The following is a 22743-nucleotide window of genomic DNA, read 5'->3' on the forward strand; positions in this document are numbered from 1 at the left end:
ATTCCCCGGATTGCATTAGAAAGGTCGCTGATGTGGTATGCTTCGGTGCCTGTCTTCAAGCTCCTGCCTTGACTTCCTGCACTGTTCTCTCCCCCAGGCTGTAAGCAGTAAAATTAAATAAATCTTCTCCTCCCTAAGTTCCTTTGGTTGTGGTGTTTATCACACCATCAGAAAGCAAACTAGGACAGACACCAAGAGTACAGATTCAATTCCACTCCTTCATAGGGAAGAAACATAATGTCAAGGAAAGGCTGGACAACCTGTCCCTGGTTAGGGAACAATTCACTGCTGTCAGCAAAAGACCACAGATTTTAATCTAGCCAGTTAGCCTGTGCATGCGTGCGTGCGTGCGTGCGTGCGTGCGTGCGTGCGTGCGTGCGTGCGTGCGTGCGTGTGTGTGTGTGTGTGTGTGTGTGTGTGTGTGCATGTATGGAGTCCAGAGTTTGACATCAGGAGTCATTCCCAACCACTCTCCACCTTATTCCTCTCACTGTCTGTCTGTCTGTCTGTCTGTCTGTCTGTCTGTCTGTCCTCTCACTGCCTGTCTGTTCTCTCACTGTCTGTCTGTCCTCTCACTGCCTGTCTGTCCTCTCTCTGTCTGTCCTCTCACTGTCTGTCTGTCCTCTCACTGCCTGTCTGTCCTCTCACTGGGTCTGAAGCTCATTTGGTGCAGAGATGGAACCTCAACATTTTAACAACTGAAATACACAGCATAGTGTGTGGGAAGTATAAACAAATGTGGAGTCTATTTTTCTTTTTCTAACATGGTTTCTGGTTTCCACACACTACCGGTTTCATTTTACCGATTTGGGAGACCTCTGGGTTCAGCATGCATTCCCTTTCTAACACAGTGACCTGGAAATTGCAGGAAGCAAGCTGTGGACTTTATAGGACCCTCTGCTTATCTCCTTTTGTGGATCATTATCCTTCACCTGATGTGTGGTAGCTAGTAAACTTGTTTCACACGGGCTGTTTCTTCTGGGTTTTTGTGGGAGGGTGAAACACCTGTCACTCTCTGGCCAGCAGCAGAAAGCTGCCTCTAGGAGCAGGGATCTTATATCCCATCCTCCTGATCATTGCAGGGAAATTAAATAGATCTGGCTTTAGTTTTCACTTCTTTCTCCTTTTAAGGGCTTCTTAAAAGTCTCTTAAAGAAAATGGATTGGTCAGGTATGATGGTACATGCTTTTAATCCCAGGACAAGAAAGGCAAATGTAGGCAGGTCTCTATGAATTCAAGATCTTGGTTCACAAAACAAGTTCCAGACCAGCAAAAGCAACACAGTAAGACTCTGTCTTTAAAAGAAAGAAACAAAGAAAGAAAGAAAGAAAGAAAGAAAAGAAAAGAAAGGAAAAGAAAAGAAAAGAAGAGAAAAGAAGAGCTGTGCATGATGGCCCACACCTTTAATCCCAGCACTCAGGAGGCAGAGGCAGATGGATCTCTGTGAATTGCAGGCCAGCCTGGTCTCCAGAGCGAGTGCCAGGACAGCCAGGGCTACACAGAGAAACCCTGTTTTGAAAAACAACAACAACAACAAAATCCATGTTATTGTGGGAAAACCAAAGGCCAGAGTTCACAGGGTAGAAGACTACAGAGTAGAGAGATGCACAGAAAGAGAATTTGGGAGAGGCTGTGGTGGTTTGACTACTAGGAAGATATAAGGATTGGGAGAGGCCCTGTGATGACATTAATAGCTCCCCAAGAAAAGGAAGAACTTGTGAGTTGGCATGCTTACTTTGTTTCACCATGAGCTGATGCCCTCTGCACACCATGATGCCCCAAGAAGCAATCACCAGATGCCCTTATGATTCCCAGTATTCACAACTGCAAGCTGAATACACATCCACTCTTTATGAATCATCTAGGTTGGGGTGTTGAGGTATGACAATAGAAAACTGACAGGGGCTAGTCAGCCAGTCAGCCAGCCAGCCAGCCAGCCAGCCAAGTCTTTGACAAAGAAAAACCACATATGTGCAAGGGAAATACCCAAGAGCAGGGAGCCAGCTGTGAAGTATAGAGTGGACAGTATCTGGGTCCCACACAGCACAAGCAGCAACAAGTCTTGTTTCCCCAAATCACAGAGAAACACTTCACCTGGCAAGGAGATTGAGCACTTAGAAAACTACTGTAGCATGTAGAAACAACTGTGTCCCAGAACAAAGTTCAAGAATATTTACAGGACAGCATGGTATCTCAGTAGGTAAAGGCTCTTCCCATCAAGCATGAGGAGCCAAGTTCAATCCGTAGGACGCACATGCTACAAGGAGAGAATGTACTCCCACAAGTTGTCCTTTGACTTCCCCTCATGAATGTGTTAAATATAAAAATTTTAATTAAAAAAGAATATAATACAAAATGCCTAAGTCTCATCAAGATAAAATTCACAATATTCTGGGCTGAGTAGGGATGGTTCAGTGGTTAAAAGATTGTACTGTTCCTCCAGAGGACCTGAGTTTAATTCCAAGCCCAACATCAGATGGTTTACAACCACCTATAACTCCAACTTGAGGGGGATTTGATGTTTCTGGCCTCTGTGGCCACCTACATGCACACACACACACACACACACACACACACACACAGAGAGAGAGAGAGAGAGAGAGAGAGAGAGAGAGAGAGAGAGAGAGAATTAAAAATTATAAAAATAAATCTTAAAAAATCACAATATCTAAGATCCAATAAAAAAATGGAGGTATGCAAAGAACAAGAAAACAGAACCAGTAGTAATGAGAAAAAAAATCAAAATTACCCAGAAATACAAGTAATAGAATTAGTATACATGACATCAAAACAGTTTTAACTGTACCCCAGGTGCTCAAGAATTAAAGGGTAGGTTGACTGTGTTAAATAAAGACACACAAGATGTATTTTAAAAAGACCCAAATCTGTTGGGTGTGGTGGCACAGGCCTATGACTCCAGCACTTGGGAGATGGAGGCAGGAGGCTCTCAACTTTGAGGTCCCCCTGTACTGTATAGGGAGCCCGTGTCTAATAAAAGAAAAGAGGAGAAAAACAAGAGAGAAGGGAACAGAAAAGGAAATGCCCAAGCCAGATTTGTAGAAATAAAATCACCAGGTTTACAATGAAAAATAAACAGGGATAGGATCAAAAGAAGGTGAGACAATATAGACAAGACTAGAGAGCATGAAGAAATACCAATATAATCCAACTGAGGTGAAAACAGAAAGGAGTGCAGAGAAAATGAGCAGAGCAGCACCAAGTATATGGCAATGTCAAGCAATCTAACAGATACCCAGATAGTTACAGAGATATACTTGACAGCTAGAGTTGGTTTGGGGAGCAAGGACCAGAAAAAGAAACAAATAGCTCCCAATTTAATCCAGCATTCAAGAGGCTGAGGCAGGCAGATTCCTAGGAGTTCCAGGCTAGCCAATGTTACAGAGCAAGATACCATCTCACAAACCAACCAAATTCCTTCAATTTATTAAAACTATAAAACCAGAGATTAGACAAGCTCACAAACCCTGAGCAGAGGAGAGAAGATGAAAACCACATCACAGTTCATCATACTCAAATTGTCTGAAGCCACTGAGGAGGAAAATCTTGAAAATGTTCAAAAGATGACTACATACAACACAGTAAAGGATGGCAGGAGATTTTTTTCTAAAGAACAAGACAACCCAAAAGCTAGTGGGGGTGCCAGACATAATAGCCAGACTTGTAGCCCCAGTCAAAACACTATCTTATAATCCAATACACATATATTTAAGACAGGTTCTTGCTATAGTCCAAGCTGACTTTGAACTTACAAATCTCCTACCATGGCCTCCTGAGTAATGGAATTACAGACATGTACCAGCTTGTCCAGTTTGGATGTTTCTTTTTGAAGCCATAAGGAAGGGCCTGAACTAGGGGGGAAAGATCTGAAGGTAGCTAAGTCCAATGTTTCTGGGGGAAAAAATGGCTATTCTAGCCCATAATAACCCATACTCAATGTGATCGCTTTGCAGATATTATTCTCGTAGCTCTTATGGTCATTTCTTGTGTTAAGACTGTGCACATACTTGCCCACTTTTCACATTACATTTTTTCCTTTTTTTAAAAAAATCCAGTGCTGAGTGTATCTGCTAGATCTGCTAGGCAACTACTCTGCACAGAGCTACACTCTCTGCTCTATGTCATGAATTCTTAAGGGCAGACATCATGATGTGGTACAAATTAAGATCTGTGTACAAGACGTGAAGCCTTGCAGACAGAAGTGGGAACAGCTGCTGTAAGGCAGTGTGCACAGGTGGAGCACGTCGGTAGAACACACAGCAGCACACATGCAAGTCTTTTGAAAAGCTTCCAGGGGTAACTGGGAGGGTTAACCTTGATTGCCAACTTGGTGGAATTTAGAGTTGGCATGGCAACAAATCTCCTGGTCCTATCTGTGAGACATTCTAGATTAGGTCCATAGAGGTGGGAAGAGATGCCCTAAATGTGACTGGCTCTATTTCCTGCACTTAGGGCTAGGACTGAATAACAAGGAGAGAGCAAGCTGAGCACCAGCCTTTGTTTCTCTCTGCTTCCCGACTGGGATGCACTAGGATCAAGTGCCTGCCACCCACAACTTCCCCATCATGACGGGCATGGGCCCTCACACTGTGAGAAAAGCCAACTTCTCCTTCTCGGTCAGGTGTTTTGTAAGCAGTAAGACAAGTAACTGATGTAGGAAACACAAATAAAAGGTTATTAATATCACCAAATAGAGCTAAGTATACAGTAAGTGCTAACAAACACTCTTTAAAATAATTTCAAGGTCAGAATAAATCACGTTAAGTTTAAACCTGAAAGAGGATAAAAATACAGAAAAAGGAAAATGTCTGATGCTTGAGAAATAGCATTTCTGCTTGAAACACCCTAAGAGATGAGGCCATGTATCATTTATCAGCAAGAAATGACTTTCAGTGGTATAAAGTGCTGAAAACAATCAACTCATTGGCTCATTTATTCTAATCAAGAAAGAATAAAAAATCATGTATAAGAGCAGAGAATAAAGCTTTGTGGCTACAAAAGCCTCAAAGGCAAAGTATTTCTTTTAGGAAAATTCAAAAGCTCTAATAGTATTCCTGTGGCAGCACTCTGGAGGCCGAGGCAGGAGGAATTGCCAGCTCCAGTTTAAGTTACTTGTCAGTTGTACACATGTCCCTAAACTGTAGGGAGAACCCAAGTGTCTTCTGTTTCTGGTAGACAACAGGTTATCAGTCTAACCTAGAATCCTGAAGAGGTAAATAATTCAGCACAAAGACTATGTGAGCCCTTTGGTCAACCAAATGTGTACTCTAGAAAAAGACCAGAACTTTAAAAAAAAAAGTAAAAACTCTGTAAATATGCTGTCTCTCTATTAACTGGCCAACAGCAGCGTCCAGAGGACACACAGAGCAGTGACACAGAAAACTCAATCGTACAGCAGTTCAGAAAGCTCACCAGTCAAGTTCAGCCAGAATATCAGTTTGATTCTTTTAGGAGCAAATGAACATAAAATGACTGCAGCTTCCAGAAAGATTTATGTTTCCTGTCCCAGCTACCGGCTTAGGAGCTGACTAGAGAGGTCATTGGGACAAAGTAGAGCAGGAGTGGAGGAGGTTTCTCTTAGCACATAACAAGGTTAGCACTTCTGCTCAGTGGCAAAAGAGATGGGGAATAAGTAAAATGCGGATTCTTAACTTCCCTCTCACATTCTAAATGGAGCAAAGGCTTAAGCATGCTAGAACAGAGGGAATACATTTATAATCCTTAAGAAGAGTTTGGCTGGACTGGAGAGATGGCTCTATGGTTAAGAGCACTAACTGCTCTTTTAGAGGACCTGGGTTCAATTCCCAGAACCCACATGGCAGCTCACAACTGTCTGAAACTCCAGTCCAGGGGATCCTACACCCTCACACAGACATACATGCTGGCAAAACACCATAAAAGAAATGAATCTTTAAAAAAGAAATGAAGCACATTAAAAAAAAAAAAAGACGATAGCAACTTTGGCCAAAAGTGATACAAACCAGAACCCATGAGGATTTACTTTGTTCTTGAAATTATATAATAACATTCCAAGGAGAAGGTTGAAAAAGTTTGGAAAAATTATTGACACTTCGATAAAATATTGTTAGATTAAGAGTTTTCAAATCAACCAGAAAAAGGCAAGGATCTCATCAGGTATGGGGAGACAGGCCTGTAATCATGACACTTGGAAGGTAGAGGCAGTAAGATCAAAAGTTCAAGATCATCCGAGGTCTTTCTTCACCTCTGACAGAACCATGTATTATCCACATGACCGCAGAAGTGGACATTGTGTTACCCATGAAAATCTGTTCCACACTACTTTATTATTGAAAAAAAAAAAACAAACCTGGAAGAATTCCATTTAAAATATGAACATAAAATGACTGCAGCTTCCAGAAAGATTTATGTTTCCTGGGTTTGATTGCCAGCACTTCTTACATGGCAGCTCTGAAATGTCTGTTAACTCCAGTTCCAGGGGACCCGACCCTCTCTTCTGGCTTCTGCAGGCACCAGGCACACATGTAGCACACAGACATAGATACTAGCAAAACACCCATATACACGAAATAGTAAAATAAAACATGAACAATAGAATTTATGGGACACATTCCTCTTTATCACTTTTAGCGCTATGTGGTTTGCGAGCCACCCTAAGTAGTGCTGGGAACTAGACTTGGATGCTCTGTAAGAGCAGCAAGTGCTCTTAACCACTGAGTCATTTCTCCAGCCACCTCCCATATTAGTTTATTCTTATTTATGTCTAACAGACATATGCATCAGAAGGCTAAGGACAGTGTCAGAGAGCCCCTGCCACAGAGTCCAAAGAACACAGGCAGCCTCGATGGAAGGCAGATTGCTTAATTCACTTCCTAACCTTGTCATTCACAGAAGCACCTCCTACTCACTTTGAGCTTTTTGTTTACCCCGTTTGGAACTCTGGGAAATAGGGAGCTCTAGGCAGCAGGAACTCGCTGCCTGGCATCAATAGTTATCATCTGATTGTGGAATAGTTTTTCAGGAAACCTTTCTAACTTGCTAGAAATTAGGGGACAGCTTGTTACTCCGTCTCTGTGAGCTGGTGATGCAAGCCTCACCCACCCACTTCCTGCCTTCTTAGCTCAGGAGGCCTACACACTTCAGACCATGGGTAACACAATGTCCCCTTCTGCAGTCATGTGGATAATCCGTGGTTCTGTCAGAGGTGAAGAAAGACATACAAAACACAACATTCTTTACAGAAATAACTTCATCTTCACACGTAATTACACTGGAAGCCTAATTAAGTCACTGTTACTATAAGCTCAGAGAACTTGCCGATGGTCTAAAGGGTCACATAGCTTTGCAAAACTCAATCATGAGAAGTTGGGGCCTATCTAGTTATACCTGGTTTAAAAGTCAAATACTGGAGGAATTAACACTGGCTCCAGTGAGCATAAGACCACCTTACCAGAATGAGTGGCAGGCTGGGGCACTTGCAGATGGTGCTGCCACCTTACAGTCAGGAGCAGCCTCTCTTGGCTCGAAAAGAGGAGAATGCAATGGTGGACTACCATAAACTTGCCTTCCTTCAACAAACCATGTCCCCTCAGTATCTGTGGGGGATGGGTTCCTGGGCCCCTGTGGATACTACATCCATGATGCTCAAGTTACTTAAATCCAACTCACAGTGTTTATACATAACGCTCCTCCCCTGTTCCCTAAATCAACTCTAAACTACTTATATGATGTAAATGCTAAATATAATCAACAGTCACACTGGGTTACTGAAGATACTGGCAACAAAAACATCTGTATATGTTCAATACAGGCAAAAAATTGTTTTTCTGAAATTTTTAAATTCAAAATTAGTTGAGTCTTTGAATGCAGAACCAGTACCTGCAAAGGGCTGACTGACTGCACCCATCATGTGCTATTCCAACCCCTGGGGGAGAAGCAGGGATAATACAGGCTCTGGGTTTGTACGCTCAAATTCTGTAAACAGACTTCTCTCCTGCAGAAATGTAAGCACTAGAGCTAAACATGCCAGACAATCTATGGAAGATGTCACAGTGCTTGGGAAAGCGGCACTATGAACTTGCATCCTACCTAGGCCAGTAACCAACGGGTGAGGAAAGAAGACGCAAATCATCTTCTCTCTTGGGAATCCATTTCCTTGAGGGTGAAAAACGAATCCTCCTCCTCCACACACAGGGCTAAGAATCCTACGGCATAGGTGAGCCTCTCAAGACTGGGAATCCAGAGTTAAGCTTCCAAATTCCAACAGGAGGACACAGGGACCGGATGCATGACATGCAGGAAAGGTCTGCAACGCAATACTTTTGCGGGCAGGAAGAACAATCTTTACAGAATTTAGTTCTGTTAAATGAGGCATTGCTAGAATCAGAAAACACGGGCCAAAAATAAGATCACAAATGTTCCAGTTCTCATGGAAGCTATTCTTAGAAATGAAAAAAACTAAACATTAAAAAAAATACAAGTTTTCAAAATCTATTCAATTATTCAGAGTTCTCTGAGAGGCAGGAAGACAGGGAGAACACAAGGCTAATAATCTGGCAGCCTGGGGTTTATTTTCATCCACGCCAGAAGCCTGTGAACTTGCTGCCTAACATCACGATGGTGGGGGAGGGCGCTGCAGAGTGCAGTGGTAATGCCTCTGTTCCCTAAGCACTGCGACTCTGTGACTCAGCAAGACTTTCGCCTTTCCGTTTGCTTTCCCACTGCTTTTAAATCAACAAACCAGCCCCCTAATCCCAATACCCATGTACAGGAGCAACCCTACATTATTTAGATACACGGAAGAGCAGGACACTCTGGGAAAGGAAGTGGTGCAGACCTCTGGTGCAGTATAATGCATGTGCTATGAAGCTATGCATTAAGAAGTTATGCATTAGACCTGCATGAGAAAAACTGCATGTTATCATTCTAATTCGACTTACCAAAATCTGTCTTCTTAGCTTATGGAGGAAACTAATTAAATTTGGGGAATGGTGCTCCTAAAGACAGACAGGGACAGCAGCAGGAAGAGGCAGGGTATTGCAAGGAGAATATAGTTTCTGCACAATAAACAAACAAAATCTTAAGCAAGCAGACTTCAGTGCTCAGTCTGAGAATACAGGCCAGTGAATACTGGAGTGAACAGCCCTATTGCTGGATGCTGCAGGCTTTAAACAACACACCACATTAAGGTAGTTCTGGGGTAGCCTGATCCAGCTTCTTAATGTTCCAGTGCCATACAACAGACTAAAAAGGCCAAGGAATTTTAGGAAAAAAATTCATTAAAAAGAACAAAGTTTTGCTGGGTGATGGTAGCACACGCCTTTAATCCCAGTACTCAGGAAGGAAGAGGCAGGCAGATCTCTGTGAGTTTGAGGCCAGCCTGGTCTACAGAGTAAGTTTCAGAACAGACTCTAGAGAACTCTGTCTTGGAAAAAAAAAGTCTTAGGTACTTCAAGAAGTAGGCTTTTTTAAAAAACCAACTTCTTGAAACAATTCATTTCTAACCCTACCCCATAAATGAGATACATTTTACAATGTTTACCATTTCATGTTTTACATTCAAGTCCGGTCTCAGAGGGAGGCCGAGGAGGGAGAGACACATGCTAGCTGTGGGCCAAGCTGGCAGGACCATAAAGCTGGCTGCTCAGCCACTGGGTGTGGGGACTCAGTCCCTCACTCCCTAAGCCACACTGGCTTTCTTCCAGATCTTGAGTACACTAAGCTCTTCCTTGCCCCAGGCTTTATGAACATGCTGTTCTCTGCCTGGGGTGTTCCTCCTGGCAAAATCCCATTCATCTTCCGTATCAGTTTAAGTAATGTCTCAACAAGATCTTACAGTCCCAAATAAATGGGCCTCTACCAATTACTCTCCTGTGGTTGCTTCTTTCCTTGCCATATTTATAATTACACATTGTTGGCCATTTTCTCATTCGTTCATAAAGCAACAGATATAAAATATAAATGGGAAGGTCAGAGGGCTATCTGTTTTGTTCTGTGTTAGCGCCCAGGATCTGGGATCCAGTGGAGGTCTAACATATACATGTGCTCATTAAACCACTGGGTTTTTTGTTTTTTTGTTTTAAATAGGGTATCGGTGTCCCATGCTGTCCTTGAATTTCCTATGTACCCAATGATAGGGTTGAGCTTCTGGTCCTGCAGCCTCCACCTCTGGAGTGCTAGGATGACAGGGGTATGCTGTGTTCTAGCTCAGGGCCTCACTCATGATGTTAGGGGAGACTCCACCAGCCAAGCCCCTGACAGAGCATTTATTACACCACTATTATATATTATTTATGTTTTTTTTAATATATGAGAGCTCTGCATATATGACTGGACACCAGAAGAAGGCATCAGATCTCATTATAGATGGTTGTGAGCTACCATGTGGTTGCTGGGAATTGAACTCAGATCCTCTAGGAGAGCAGCCAGCACTCTTAACCACTGAGCCATCTTTCCAGCCCCTTTATTTATGTATTTTTAAGGCAGTATTTATGTTATTATAAAGCATCATTGCTACTTTATAAGTGAAGAAAGTTGCTCAGAGAAGCTAAATAATCTGCCCAAAGTCACACAGTTGGTAAGTGACAAGACATGGTTTCACAGTCCTATCTATTCAACTCCAGACAACAGCTAAATGCTCCTTTTGCTCCAACATTCTGTGAGACAAAATGAACTCAGGATGCAGCCTTTAAAGAGTTGAGAATCCGGAGAAAAATGCTTTTAGAAACCAAATTGACACAAAACAGAACACTGTAAGTTCTGTGCTCCATGGTACCAGCGGCTGCTACAGGAAAGAACAGGAGGAAGTGGCCAGGCTTGGGAGGGTATTCAGACAAGATGGTGAGCAACAGAGCTTAAGAGACTAGCGAGAGGGTCACTTTAACTGGAATGGAGGATTAACATAAGCACAGAAGCTGTGACAGGGCGGGTTAAAGAAACATACATATACTCAACCAATTCCTTCAGCATTATGTTCTAACATCCTACCAAGCACAGCCCTGAGAAGTACCTACCACATCTAATTGATATTTCTTTAGCCTCACTGACACCAGTAGGGTAAAAAGCTACCATGGCTGCTTGGCTGATGAAGTGCTAAAACATGCAAGGTGCTATTCCCCAGAGTCACTAACTCCAGTAAACTGAAACTCAAAGGAGAAAAGAAGTTGTTATTAAACTACACGCAGACTTTATACACAATTGTAAGTTATTTCAAACTCACTACATACCTGAAACTATCTTAGCCAAATAAGTGTGTATCTGGTGACTTTTTTCTGATTATTAATTTGATCATTATTCCCCCTCCATCATCCATAGCTTCAAGAAAGTCAGTTTGATCAGGGTGTCCAGGGGTGGATACAATCAGGATACATTGTATACATGTATGAAATTGACAATGAATAAATAAAAAATACTTTACGAATAAAAGTAAGTTTGGAAGGATACTCCTGGATGAGTTGGCTCATGACTTTATCCTCACCACTGGGTAGGCAGAGGCAGGTGGATTTCTTATGGGTTTGAGGTCAGCTTGACCTATAAAGTGAGCTCCAGGCCAGCCAAGCTACATAGAGAAACCCTGCCTGGAGGGAGGAAGGGAAGGAGGGAGGGAGGGAAAGAGGGAGATAGGGAGGGAGGGAGGAAGGAAGGAAGGATTCTGTCTTTTATCTGCCTCCACCTTTACCAAGTTCAAGGATATAATCATCATGGTCACCCATTGGTATTCCAGGTGCACTGCCCTTGCCCCTATCTCCTTTGGTTAATAACATCTACCAAACTCAATTTCTTTATATTAAATAATGGAATGTTAACATATCATTTACATGTTTCTTCTCATCTAATATACTGTAAATCATCTCCATCTGTAATAACCGATACAGCTGTGATTTTGTCTAGAGAATAAGTACCAAAGAAAGTCCACACATGTTTACTCTACATGCAGTGTGTGTGTGTGTGTGTGTGTGTGTGTGTGTGTGTGTGTGTGAGACAGAGAGAGAGAGAGAGAGAGAGAGAGAGAGAGAGAGAGAGAGAGAAGGTGTGTATGTTTGTGTCTGAGAGAGAATTTGAGTATTGTGTGTGTTTGGTGTATGTGTGTGCATGCATGCTTGGTGCATGGCTGTGTATGTGTTTGTGAGCAGGTCCGAATGTGTGTCCACATGCATGTGGAAGGTTGATACCCACTCTCTTCCACAATCACTCTCCACCCTATTTTTTTAAGATAGGGTTTTTCACTGAACTGAGTGCTTGCTCATACAGGTAGACTGACCAGCCAGTAAGCCCCAGGAATCCTCTCTTTGCCTGTCCAATGCCATCATACCTGGCTTTTCATGTGAGTTCTGGGGACCAAGTTCAGGTCCCTGTGCTTGCCTGGCAAGCGCTCTATGGAATGAACTATTTCCCCATCCTATAGATATAATTTGAAAAAATACTTTTCATTCATAGATAAGGAACCCACAGGTACTGAGAATCCATACACATATTTCTTAATACAGAGTTGGCTCCTGTTAGTAGCCTGAAATCTCCAAGAATATTGTGACTATAAAAATGTGTAAATAAATATTTATGCATCTAACTGGTAATAGATCAGAAGTTTGTAAAGACAATTATAAACACCCTCAATAAGAAGGGAGCGCTGGCCTTGGTGGCATGGGGGAGAGCTGGCCCTGCCCCTTGCCTGTGCACTCTGGGAGAGATGATTTCAGTGGCATGGACACAGAAGAGCAGGTGGGCTGACCAACTCAGCTACCACCCAGGCCCAGACCAAGGGCTTTGAGTTGACCCAAATCAACACCTACCCCACCTGTGAGCTGGTGAAGGGGCTGGTCCTACAGACCCAAAACTACAGGATATCCATGACTCAGGGCAACAACAGGGTATCCAAGAAGAGTCCCAGTGAGGGTCCAGTATTGGTGGTGTAGCAGAAGCCAGAGGCCTCAAACCAGACCATGACCATTGCAAAGATCATTTGTACAAAAGAATATACTATGTGAGACACTGAGACACACTGTACACAGCAACTTCTACAGTGAGATTTTGTTTTTCCTTTTTTGGGAAGATTGCAGGGGTGGAGGGCAGATGTGGGAGAGCCGGGAGCTGAGTGGGATCAGGGTGCATGGTGTGATTCACAAAGAATCATTTTTTTAATTATGCAAAAAATAGAGTTGGATTCATTCTAAATCTCAATTTGAAACTGTACAATGACCCTAAGAGATGGACATTAGATTTCCCTTTTTTATCAATGAAAAAAAATGAGGTTAAGAAAGATTGATGTGCCCATGGTTACCACTGAAGTTCAAATCTAGGTCTAATACCTGGGATTCTGTACCACACCCACCTTCAAGTGTTAACTCAAACAAGTTAGAACTTGATGGGATCACTAAGGCAAAAAACGGAATAACTCCATAACATATGCTATGTACATTTCTGCCAAGCTTGACTTGCTCCCCTTTGTGCCCCCCCCACCCAAGCCTGTCAACCAACCCTGCCAAGAGAGAAATGCTCCTTTGCCTCATCCATCCATCCCCTGATGCACATCTTCCTCAGGAGCTGGTTCAAGGGCTGTATTTACCAGGATCATTTGGCTGACAACTGGGCCCTGTGGAGGCTGCAACAGGTCAACAAGCTTATTAAGAAATTATACTGGTCACACATACAGGGCATGTAAAGGTTTCCAAAACATCCACTTACGCTTTCTCTTCAAAGCCTTGTGGTAATGACTATGTTTTATGCAAGGGGGACTGGAGGCTTCGAAAGACTGGGCCCTGTTGAAGGCATTGTGACCTCAAGGAGCAGAAAGAGGTTCCCAACTACAGGACTTAGAAATGGAGTCCACAGCCTTGCCTTACCTCCATGACAGATGCATTGATTTAAAACCTGTTTGTGGACTTCCAAATGCAGCATTGTGTTGGGACATCTGGGTTCACTCCCAGCTCTTAGCCAGTGAGCTATCATCTGGTCTCAACAGTAAAAGTAGAGCATGTGACGAGCGAAGGCCCTAACAAAGTATGACTCAACAGGTCGTCTAGCTTCAACAGGAGATGCAAGGGTGGTGACAGATTAAGAAGCCACTAAACACATGAGCAGCCAGCATTCAACCTTATCCCAGAGATCATAAACATTCAAACAAAAGAAATGCAGTCATGGGCATCCAGGTTTCTCATACTGTGGCTCCCATTCACCATCCAGCGTTGGGCTGGTGAGATGGCTCAGTGGGTAGAGAGGTGCTTGCACTCAGGCATGACTACCTGAGCTTGATCCTTCCGAAAAGATGGCAGGAAAGGAGGACTCCTGAGAGACATTCTCTCATCTTCACATGCTTGCCATGACATGTGTGTACCTGCACTTACACACACATAAATATTTAAGAAAAAATAATGTCTAGAGTCCAAATGTATTCCTTGGAGCCTTTGAACCTCGGGGACACCCTGTCCTCCATCTATGTCTCTTGTAGGGCATATTCCTTCAGCCCACAGCAATGGGCAGCCTCTGAAAGCAATGTTGTTTCTGGTTCCCCAATGCCACCTCTGGTTTCTCCAGCTCTGGCCTCAAGTCTAGCACTTTCTGGTAAAACACTTTCACTGATGATCTTTCAAAACTCTCTGTCCACACTGCTGGCTGCCCTCTCCATTTCCCTAAACAGCTTTCAATTTTACTTCTCAAAAGTGTTTTCATGGCAACATGAGTTAGTCTTATCATTATCACTCCCCAAAACAGTATTTCCACCCCCCATCCCTAGAGCTGGTTTCATAGTTTCTTGTCTTAGTGCCTTTACCGATCTCTCCACCTGGCCTTCCCAGAGCACTGCTCTGTAAGGCCCTGCCTTCCTGCACACTCCTAGGAAGCCACTTTTGAACACCAAAATCTGTACAAAGGCATCAATAGGTTAGCTTTGTTAAGACACACCCCTGCAGCTGGGTGTTGGTGGCGCATGCCTTTAATCCCAGCACTCAGGAGGCAGAGGCAGGGGCATCTCTGTGAGTTCTAGGCCAGCCTGGTCTACAGAGTGAGTTCCAGGACAGGCTCCAAAGCAATACAGAGAAACCCTGTCTCCAAAAACCAAAGGAAAAAAAAAAAGACACACCCCTGGGCTCCACTCAACATACAGCAAGAGGCTCATGAACAGGGCACCTACCTACTACATTACATTTAATATGATACTTCCATAAAACTTCCTGTTTGACCCTCTGAACAACTAGAGAGTATGGCTCTCTAGTTTAAAGACCAAAAACAACCCCCCCAAAAAAACCCAACAACAAAAGCACTATGAAGGTCACAGAAGTAAAATAATTCTCCATGAGCACAGAGCCATGAACACAGGAGAGCCATAACTCAAGTGTGCATATTAAGATATGTCTTGGGCATTTTGTATGCAACTAAATGATGTTCTGGATTCCTTCTGCAAATAGCAGGTGCCATACAAGCATCTGATTGGAGCTATCTTGTCTGAAAAGAATCAAAGTAAAACTGCTTTTCCCAATTCAATCTCTTGGTCCTTAAGGGGGTTGAGCCAGACTTGAAAACCGGCAGGAGTGTAACACCAGAGCTTGACACAGAGCAAAACCTTAACACAGGAGTGCAACACTAGAGCTCAATACAGAACAAAACCTTAAGCAAAAGCCAACATAGAAAAGCTAGTAGCCAGAGACACCTCCCCCCCCACACACAGAGAGGAACCCACGAACGTTTTCTTCTGATGACAACAAATCAAGTCAGTCCATCACAACTGAGTTTCCCCACGTGCATAGGCTTAGAGTATGCCTACCATATATTTTCAAATACTTGGGTTGTTAGAAAGAGGACAAACAAGCAAAAAAGCTCCAGTTTAGGAAAAAGAAAAAACAGACCACAGAAAACCTCATGCTTACTGCTACATAGCTATGGGATCCATGTTTGAGCTACCCAAACGAGTAGCTTTTATTAGTTAAAATTATTTATTAGTTAAAATTTTCAGGCAATAAGAGACAATAAATCAGAGGCAAGGGTCCTTCATAACTGCCTGGAAAGCATCCTATTCTCTTTTGGGAATGCTTGCATCTCACTGAAGCCAGTGGCAGAGGATCACCTCTAGATGTGAAATCCACACTATGTGCAAGATCCACCAGCAAACTGAACAGCCAAAATTTTCTTCTAGATTTGGAATCAACCAATAAACATTTGTGATCATTGCCTCTGGCCTCTTCTTCTGTGTGGATCACATAATTCTTTAAAAACATTTCTATGCTAATCCAAAACTTGAACCCCATAGATGAGAATTGAGGGACAGAGACTGAAACACAAAAAAGAAGGTAAGCTACACCACAGAGTGCTTTCTCAGCAGAGAACCACAGGCTCTGTTTTTAGTGGGTTTTTTTTTTTTTTTTTTTTTTTTTTTTGAGACTGGGCTGAGGGCAGAGAAGACGCGTTAGCCTCGATGTTTAAACAGACCCACGTGTCCAGCTTTCACTTAACAGTCTACCAATACAAAGATCTTGTCTGAATACTTTCAACCAAACTAGTTCAAAACTAATTTACTAGCCCATTTCTGAATGGAGCCACCATTAAGCAATGAAACACAGACTGCTTTGTTCTTCAAGCACCCCTGAAACCCACCTACACAGACCTGAGGCAATAAAGTGGGGTGAAAAGTGTCTACCAAATTTCCAAAAGGAGAGGTTAAAAGATGCAAAAGACGTTCTGGTTACCAAGACAGAAACTCACAAATATAGTAGCTTTTTCCTAATATTTCTGGAGCCAGCATAATCTATCTCTTTCTATGGGGGCTGCAAGTCAAATTGGATGCATTTTCTGCTTCAGCATTAGTTCCTCATTGTATAAAACGTCTGAGCCTCCTTTCTCCTGCATCCGAATGAAGCTATCATTTCCTGGATAGCAGAGATTGAGGTGGTGGGAGAGAGGACAGGATTGGAGGAGGAGGAGGAGGAGGAGGAGGAGGAGGAGGAGGAGGAGGAGGAGGAGGAGGAAAGTTCTCCCGCTGATGCCCACAAATGCCATCTGGTAATCACATAGGGTAAGAGATTACCAATGACGAAACCGAGGTGTACAGACATGGCAGTCACCCACTGGGAGACGATGCCTGCTGACAAGAGCTGCTTGCAAATGACTGAGCTCAGAAGAAGTTGTGAGCAGCCTCCCTTCGTGAGCCTGACACACAAAAAAGCAGAAGAGCGGACGGAGCAGTGTCGCTAACATTGCTATAGAAAGAGGAGTTCCTTTAGAAACGGACCAGACAGGAGCTGCTTCCAGTCACCTTCCCAGGCAGAGAGAACACAAGAACTTCTAACTAAAAATTGCAATTCATAGAGGCAAATACCGGAGCCAGCAGTGAACTTACCTATTATAACCTATTCCTTTTGAGCCATTTGTCACACCTGGCTAGCCTTTTACCTTCATGTCAACCAAAGCTGGGCCCTTCAGGAGATCAGCCTTTCCCCAGGTGAAAGAGACCTGACTCATCATAGCTGCGAATGGTTCCCCCGGGAATGCAGAGCATGTGTCATCCTAAAATCACCAGCAGGCCTGTCCGTATGGGAGAGGGCTTCTCTCCCTGAGGCCATGGCTCACTCTGCTCAACCAGGACCAAGAGGGGCAGCCTCCTGAATTCCTGTGCCTTGACCCAAAATTGAGTGGAAAGGGCCTTGTAAGAAATGAGATAAACTGGAGAGTGGAAGTGGAGAATTGGAGGATGGGGGTGGGGTAGGGTGCAGAATGAAGACAGGCTATTGCTGGGGTAAATGAGGCAGGAAGTTCTGGGACAGTTAAAGTTAAGATTTTCGGGTGTTACAAAGGTCTGGTGATCCCCAACAGTCTGGGAACGGCAGCTCTCCGAAGGCGCCAACAGACACACCAAGCCCTCTGCCGGGACTCAGCCCTGCCAGTGTGGCAAACAAACACAGGCATTCTTCTCAGGGCTGAGGCCGCACAACAGCCTCTCCACAGGGCCTGTTTGCTTAAGGAACCAGAGGCTTTGATGTCAGGGTAGAAGCTGGGAAGTTATGGGTAAAGTAGCCAGTGACAGGAGCCTAGGGAGGAGTGAGCAACGGCTCCCGGCCCTGTTAATCATAAGTTTAAGAACTTTTAAGGAAATTATCAAATGGTCTGTACACAGGAATGAGAAGCAAGGAAATTATGTCAGCCACCACTGTGACTCTGGCCAAGAAAGGCATGTCTACTGTTTCTTTAAGACAGACTTTCATGCCTACCCTCAAAGGGGTGCTTATGGGGGAATGTTTTGAAGCAACCCAACTTAGCAACCAAGATTAAGAAAATCCTCTGGGCCTGCTCAATTTCTCCCATGTACAAAGGTTATATGTGCTGTGAACATTCCAAACACATAAAGGCAACAGTCGCTTAATACTGAGGCCTGAGCAATAGAAGGGGTTAAGAGCAATAGAAGACAATTGAGGCTAAGAAAGTCCATGGATGAAGAAAGAAAGCAACACTTGTAACTGAGTGCTAAGTATCAGGGACTTTGGGTCTGCTAATGCAGAGAGTAACTTTATGCACCCTTGTTTGCTTCTCCTAAGCATGCTTGCTTAGCTCCATTTTAAAGATTAGGAACGAGATGGGTAGGCTTAAGTAACTTAGTGAAGCTAACATAATAACAGTGAGAACTCAAACGCAGGCAAGCCTGGCCCAGCGCCTGCCCCAGGGGGCTGCAGAGTCTTTCCATGGCATGCCAAACCCTCAGAACAAGATCAGGAAGTATAGGGTGGTTTTTTGTTTTGTTTTGTTTTGTTTTGTTTTGTTTTTTGTAAGATGTAAGCAGTGATCTTCGGCCTTCATTGTCTTGCCATTCTTTTTGCTGTTTCAGTAACAGCCAATATTTTTTATTTCCACTTTCTTACGAGTTTATTGTATTTATTGATAGTACTGTAACTAGGAAAAAGATGTATTTTCTCTGCTTACTTCAATCCCATAGATCACTGACTCATTATGACCCCTTTGTGAACAGCATATGCCATCAAAATAAATACAACACACTTGAAACAGACTTACAACCAAGATCTAAAAGACTATGAAAGGAAACCTAGAGAGAAACAGGGAGGCTCAGGGAAGAGAACAACTTACTGGGTTTCATGAGTTAAGAAGCCCGAGTCACAGCATAGGGTGAAAAGCCACAATATAAAGGCATACTCTTTACTTTGTAAATTTCCTAAGATGAAATGCTAGAGCTGGGAATATGGCTTAGTGGCAGAACAAGCACTTGCCTAGTATGAGCAAGGTGTGGGGTTTAATCCCCAGCAACCCCTCCCCTACCACCATGGTATAAATTATTATAAGCTATAGGAGCCAGTCTAGAGACTTGCTAAAACCTTTAGCAGTTGTGCATTGTCATGCCTTAATACCTTTGTAATTTGGCAGCCCCTCCCCGCCCAGCTCTGAGCCTTTGGGAAGCATTCACACACATTCATGATAGGATTTGAAAGAAAAAAAAAAAAAAAACCAAAAACCAAAAACCAAAAAAACCCACCAAGTTGTAAGAAATGAGAACTAAGAGCTTCTGTGTTTTTTCTGGGGGGGGGGGTTGGATCCTTTCACATTTTACAGAAAAAAAAAGACTCCAAAAAACACCTTCCCACTCCAACTGTCTGAAAATACACAATGTCTCTGACAATAAATTTAATAAATAAGTTGTTCTGTTACGCTGATGCTTTTATTTCACCCTGTTATAAAGGGTCCCCAAATACCAGATCTCTTCAGTCCAGTGTAGCGTGATGTTATTATGACATCTGAGAAAACACAGACTTGAAAAACACAAGAATTACTTCATAATTTCTGGAAGAAGTTGAGCTTTTGAGAACTACCTTGACTTCTAAGTTGAAGGCAGTTAACAAAGGTTCCACGTAAACAAACAACAATAGAAACCCAGGCATTCAAATTACAAAAAGGATAAACTCGATTAAGAATAATTATGGAAGGGTAATGACTGAGGAGGGGGGAGCCAGCCATTTTAATAGAGAAGATTGAAGAAGAAGAAAAAAAACAAACTGTAACTAAATAAAATGAAATAGAGAAAAACGCTTTGATTATGAATTCCAAAGAAGGAGGTTTCTGCATTTCTTGAACCAGGTTTCTCTGTCTCTTCCTTTGGAATCGGTTTATTATTAATGACATATTCAACCAGGGATTGTTGCAGATCTGAAGACGGGTCATGCAGCAAGAGAAGGATCTGAAATATGGGGTAAGATTGCTGGGTCTGGCTGGTGCAAGGAAGCTGCGGGCCTGGCATAATCTGCATGAAGTATCGGTGTTGTAAACTCTTTCTCAACCTACTGAGAAAGGGAAGTCTACATCATTTTTTTCATTAAATAGGAAGATTTTCCAGTATTTATTCCACTTTATCTGCGCCCAACCAGTCTCACCCTTCAGCACCTCTTAACTACCCTCATACAGCTTGCTGCTTGGGCTCATCAGTTTTTCTTGTGTCCCCTGATTGGATAATTATGTCACACTAGCAAGGATGGATCTCAAAAGAAAGCCCAAGGGGACACTGAGGTTCCAGTGACACTGAGATGGAATGTAAACAAAGACAGAACAGGTACAGAACACGAGTTACCTACTTCCCTCTCAGTGTACAATTTCTCTTTGAAAAGAGGAAAAGACAACAGAAAACACAGTGAACTGAAGATGCCTTTCCCCCATGTGTGGGTTGCAACAATTGTTAATTTTAGCAAAATAGAGGAGGAAAATGCTCTAGTTATGCTGAAACCAAGACTTTGCCAACAGTTTCTCAATGCAGTAATGTGTCAAGGTTCGGATACTTGTGCCCCAAAACAGAAACAACACAACTTGTAAAGTCTTGACCAAGAGGCTCAAGAGGAACCTCTGTAGTATGCTTTATAGTTATTAGAATTCAGGTCAGGATAGAGCGGTCCTGATCAGGGTTCAACACTAGGTTAGAGGCCAGCGTTGAAGGAATAAGACAAATCATAGACTCTCGGGTCACTCACAGAAGCCAACACCAGTCTCATCGTAGGTCCACCTACAAGGAAACATGGCACCCTGGAGCCTCTTTCCACAATGGGTCTGGAGCAAGGGAATTTAAAGAGCCTGGGGTTCGTGACAGGTTATAGAGAGAGGGGTGATAGGTTATAACCCCGACTCATATTTGGGACAGTTGGCAACTCTGTGAGACCATCCAGATGGAACTTCTGGATAATTCTGGTCTGTCCTGCAACTGCTTCTAATCTAGGTCCCAGAGGTCCTGCTCTGTTCTCTGGGCTCTGCACACAGGGTTTAGGGTTTTGGTTTTTGGTTCGGGAAGCCTCTCAAGGTCATTTTGGGTCAGGTCAGAGGGTTCTGCGCTTGCATCCTGAGAAAACATCTTGAACCATATTTTTGTTTTGTTTTGTTTTGTTTTGTTTTGTTTTGTTTTGTTTAGGAGCAGCGGAGATGTCATTTTATGGCTGGATCTCAATGTCATCTTCGTTTCCATGCGTGTTCCTTTAATATGGAAACCCAAGCCTTGACCTAACAACAACTGCTGTGGGATTTCTGGACGCCAGCCTCACCACCCCGAAAGTACCGACCCAGAAGAGGGCACACCTCTGCCTCTGGGCAGCCCAACTTCTCCCGCAATCACTCAAGGGGTAATTATGCCTCCAGCTTCCTGGTAGGTAACAGCGTTGGTGGACCCGATATTCTAGATTCGGGGTGGGGGCTGGGGGGGAAACGGGGATGACCCGGAGATTCTGACAACTTGAGAAGCCAAAGAATGCGGCGAGTGAAAGTCTCGGATTGCCTCTGCTGTGACGACACACAGCCCGGCGGGCCGCAGCTACCCCGACCCGCGCCGCCCCCGCGCCCCGCCGCCCTCCGCAGCCAGGGTTTCGAGCCAGCCTCGTAGCGTGCAGCGGGAGAGGGGCGGCCGAGGGGGACCGCGAGCCGGGAGGGGTTGGTCCCACTGTGGGGGGCTCCCGGGCCCCCGCGCGTTTACCTGGTGCGTGTTGTTGGCCAGCTTGGCGACGAAGTCCGGGAGGCGGCCGCAGCCCTGGTCCTCGGCAGGCGCCGCGCGGCGCCAACGGCCAGCGCGGGGGACGGGGCCCCCGGGCGCGGCAGCGCGCAGCCCCCAGCTCACCCCGACCGGCCCGGCCCAGCGCAGCGGAGGCGGCGCGGGCGGAGGCGGCGCGTCCAGCCGGTCCTGGCCGACGGCGGCCGGCGGCAGCAGCTGCAGGAGCAGGAGGAGGCCGAGGGGCCAGCGCGAGAGGCCGTCCGCAGCTCCCCGGGGCCGCTCCATCGCCGCCGAATGCAGACGCCGCTGACACCTGCCACCCGGCGCGCCCGCCCACCCCCGCCGGCGCTGCGCCACACCCCCGAGCCCAGTCCGGCGCTGCTTGGATACGCGCAGCCGGGCCTCTTCGCCCCCATAGGCTGGCCGCCTGTCCTTCTTCCCCGGCCCACTCCTCATTGGCTCGCGTCGCCTCCGGCTTCGGGGGTCCTGGATTCGGATGCCTAGATGCGGGACTGATTGGCTGGAACGTGGCAGGGACGGCTGAGGTCATTCCCCACCGTCGCTCGGCGTCTGCGGGCTGGGCTCCCCGAGTCGGCCGGGGGGCTTCCCCCACCTCCCGGCTCAGCCCCCGGGTTCGCGGCGCCTCCAGAGACCCTCGGGTTAGGATTGGGTCATGTTGCCTTCTCTCCCCGCCCCCTGAAATGCTCCTAAAAATTCCTTCGGTGGAAACTGCGCCTGGAAAAGTCAGGGAATCCCTGAACTACTCTCCGCTGGAAAGGGGGCTCCGACATAAACTGGTGCAT

At 44.7% G+C, this 22743-nt stretch overlaps 1 protein-coding gene across 4 annotated transcripts in view; it reads right to left on the bottom strand.

Moving 5' to 3' along the window:
• Sort1 (sortilin 1) overlaps positions 1-22255 on the bottom strand; it is an 80465-nt gene extending 58210 nt beyond the window's left edge. For 2 of the 4 annotated variants that reach the window (XM_027395493.2, XM_027395491.2), the window contains exon 1: positions 21926-22255. In XM_027395493.2, the coding sequence (XP_027251294.1) occupies positions 21926-22225 (300 nt within the window). In that variant the 5' untranslated portion in view covers positions 22226-22255. The remainder of the gene's footprint in view (positions 1-21925) is intronic. The other 2 variants (XM_027395495.2, XM_027395494.2) reach the window with 1 other exon arrangement.
• Positions 22256-22743: the final 488 nt, after the last annotated feature.

This window comes from Cricetulus griseus (genome assembly GCF_003668045.3).
Source record: "Cricetulus griseus strain 17A/GY chromosome 1 unlocalized genomic scaffold, alternate assembly CriGri-PICRH-1.0 chr1_0, whole genome shotgun sequence".
NCBI classification, from domain to species: Eukaryota; Metazoa; Chordata; class Mammalia; order Rodentia; family Cricetidae; genus Cricetulus; species Cricetulus griseus.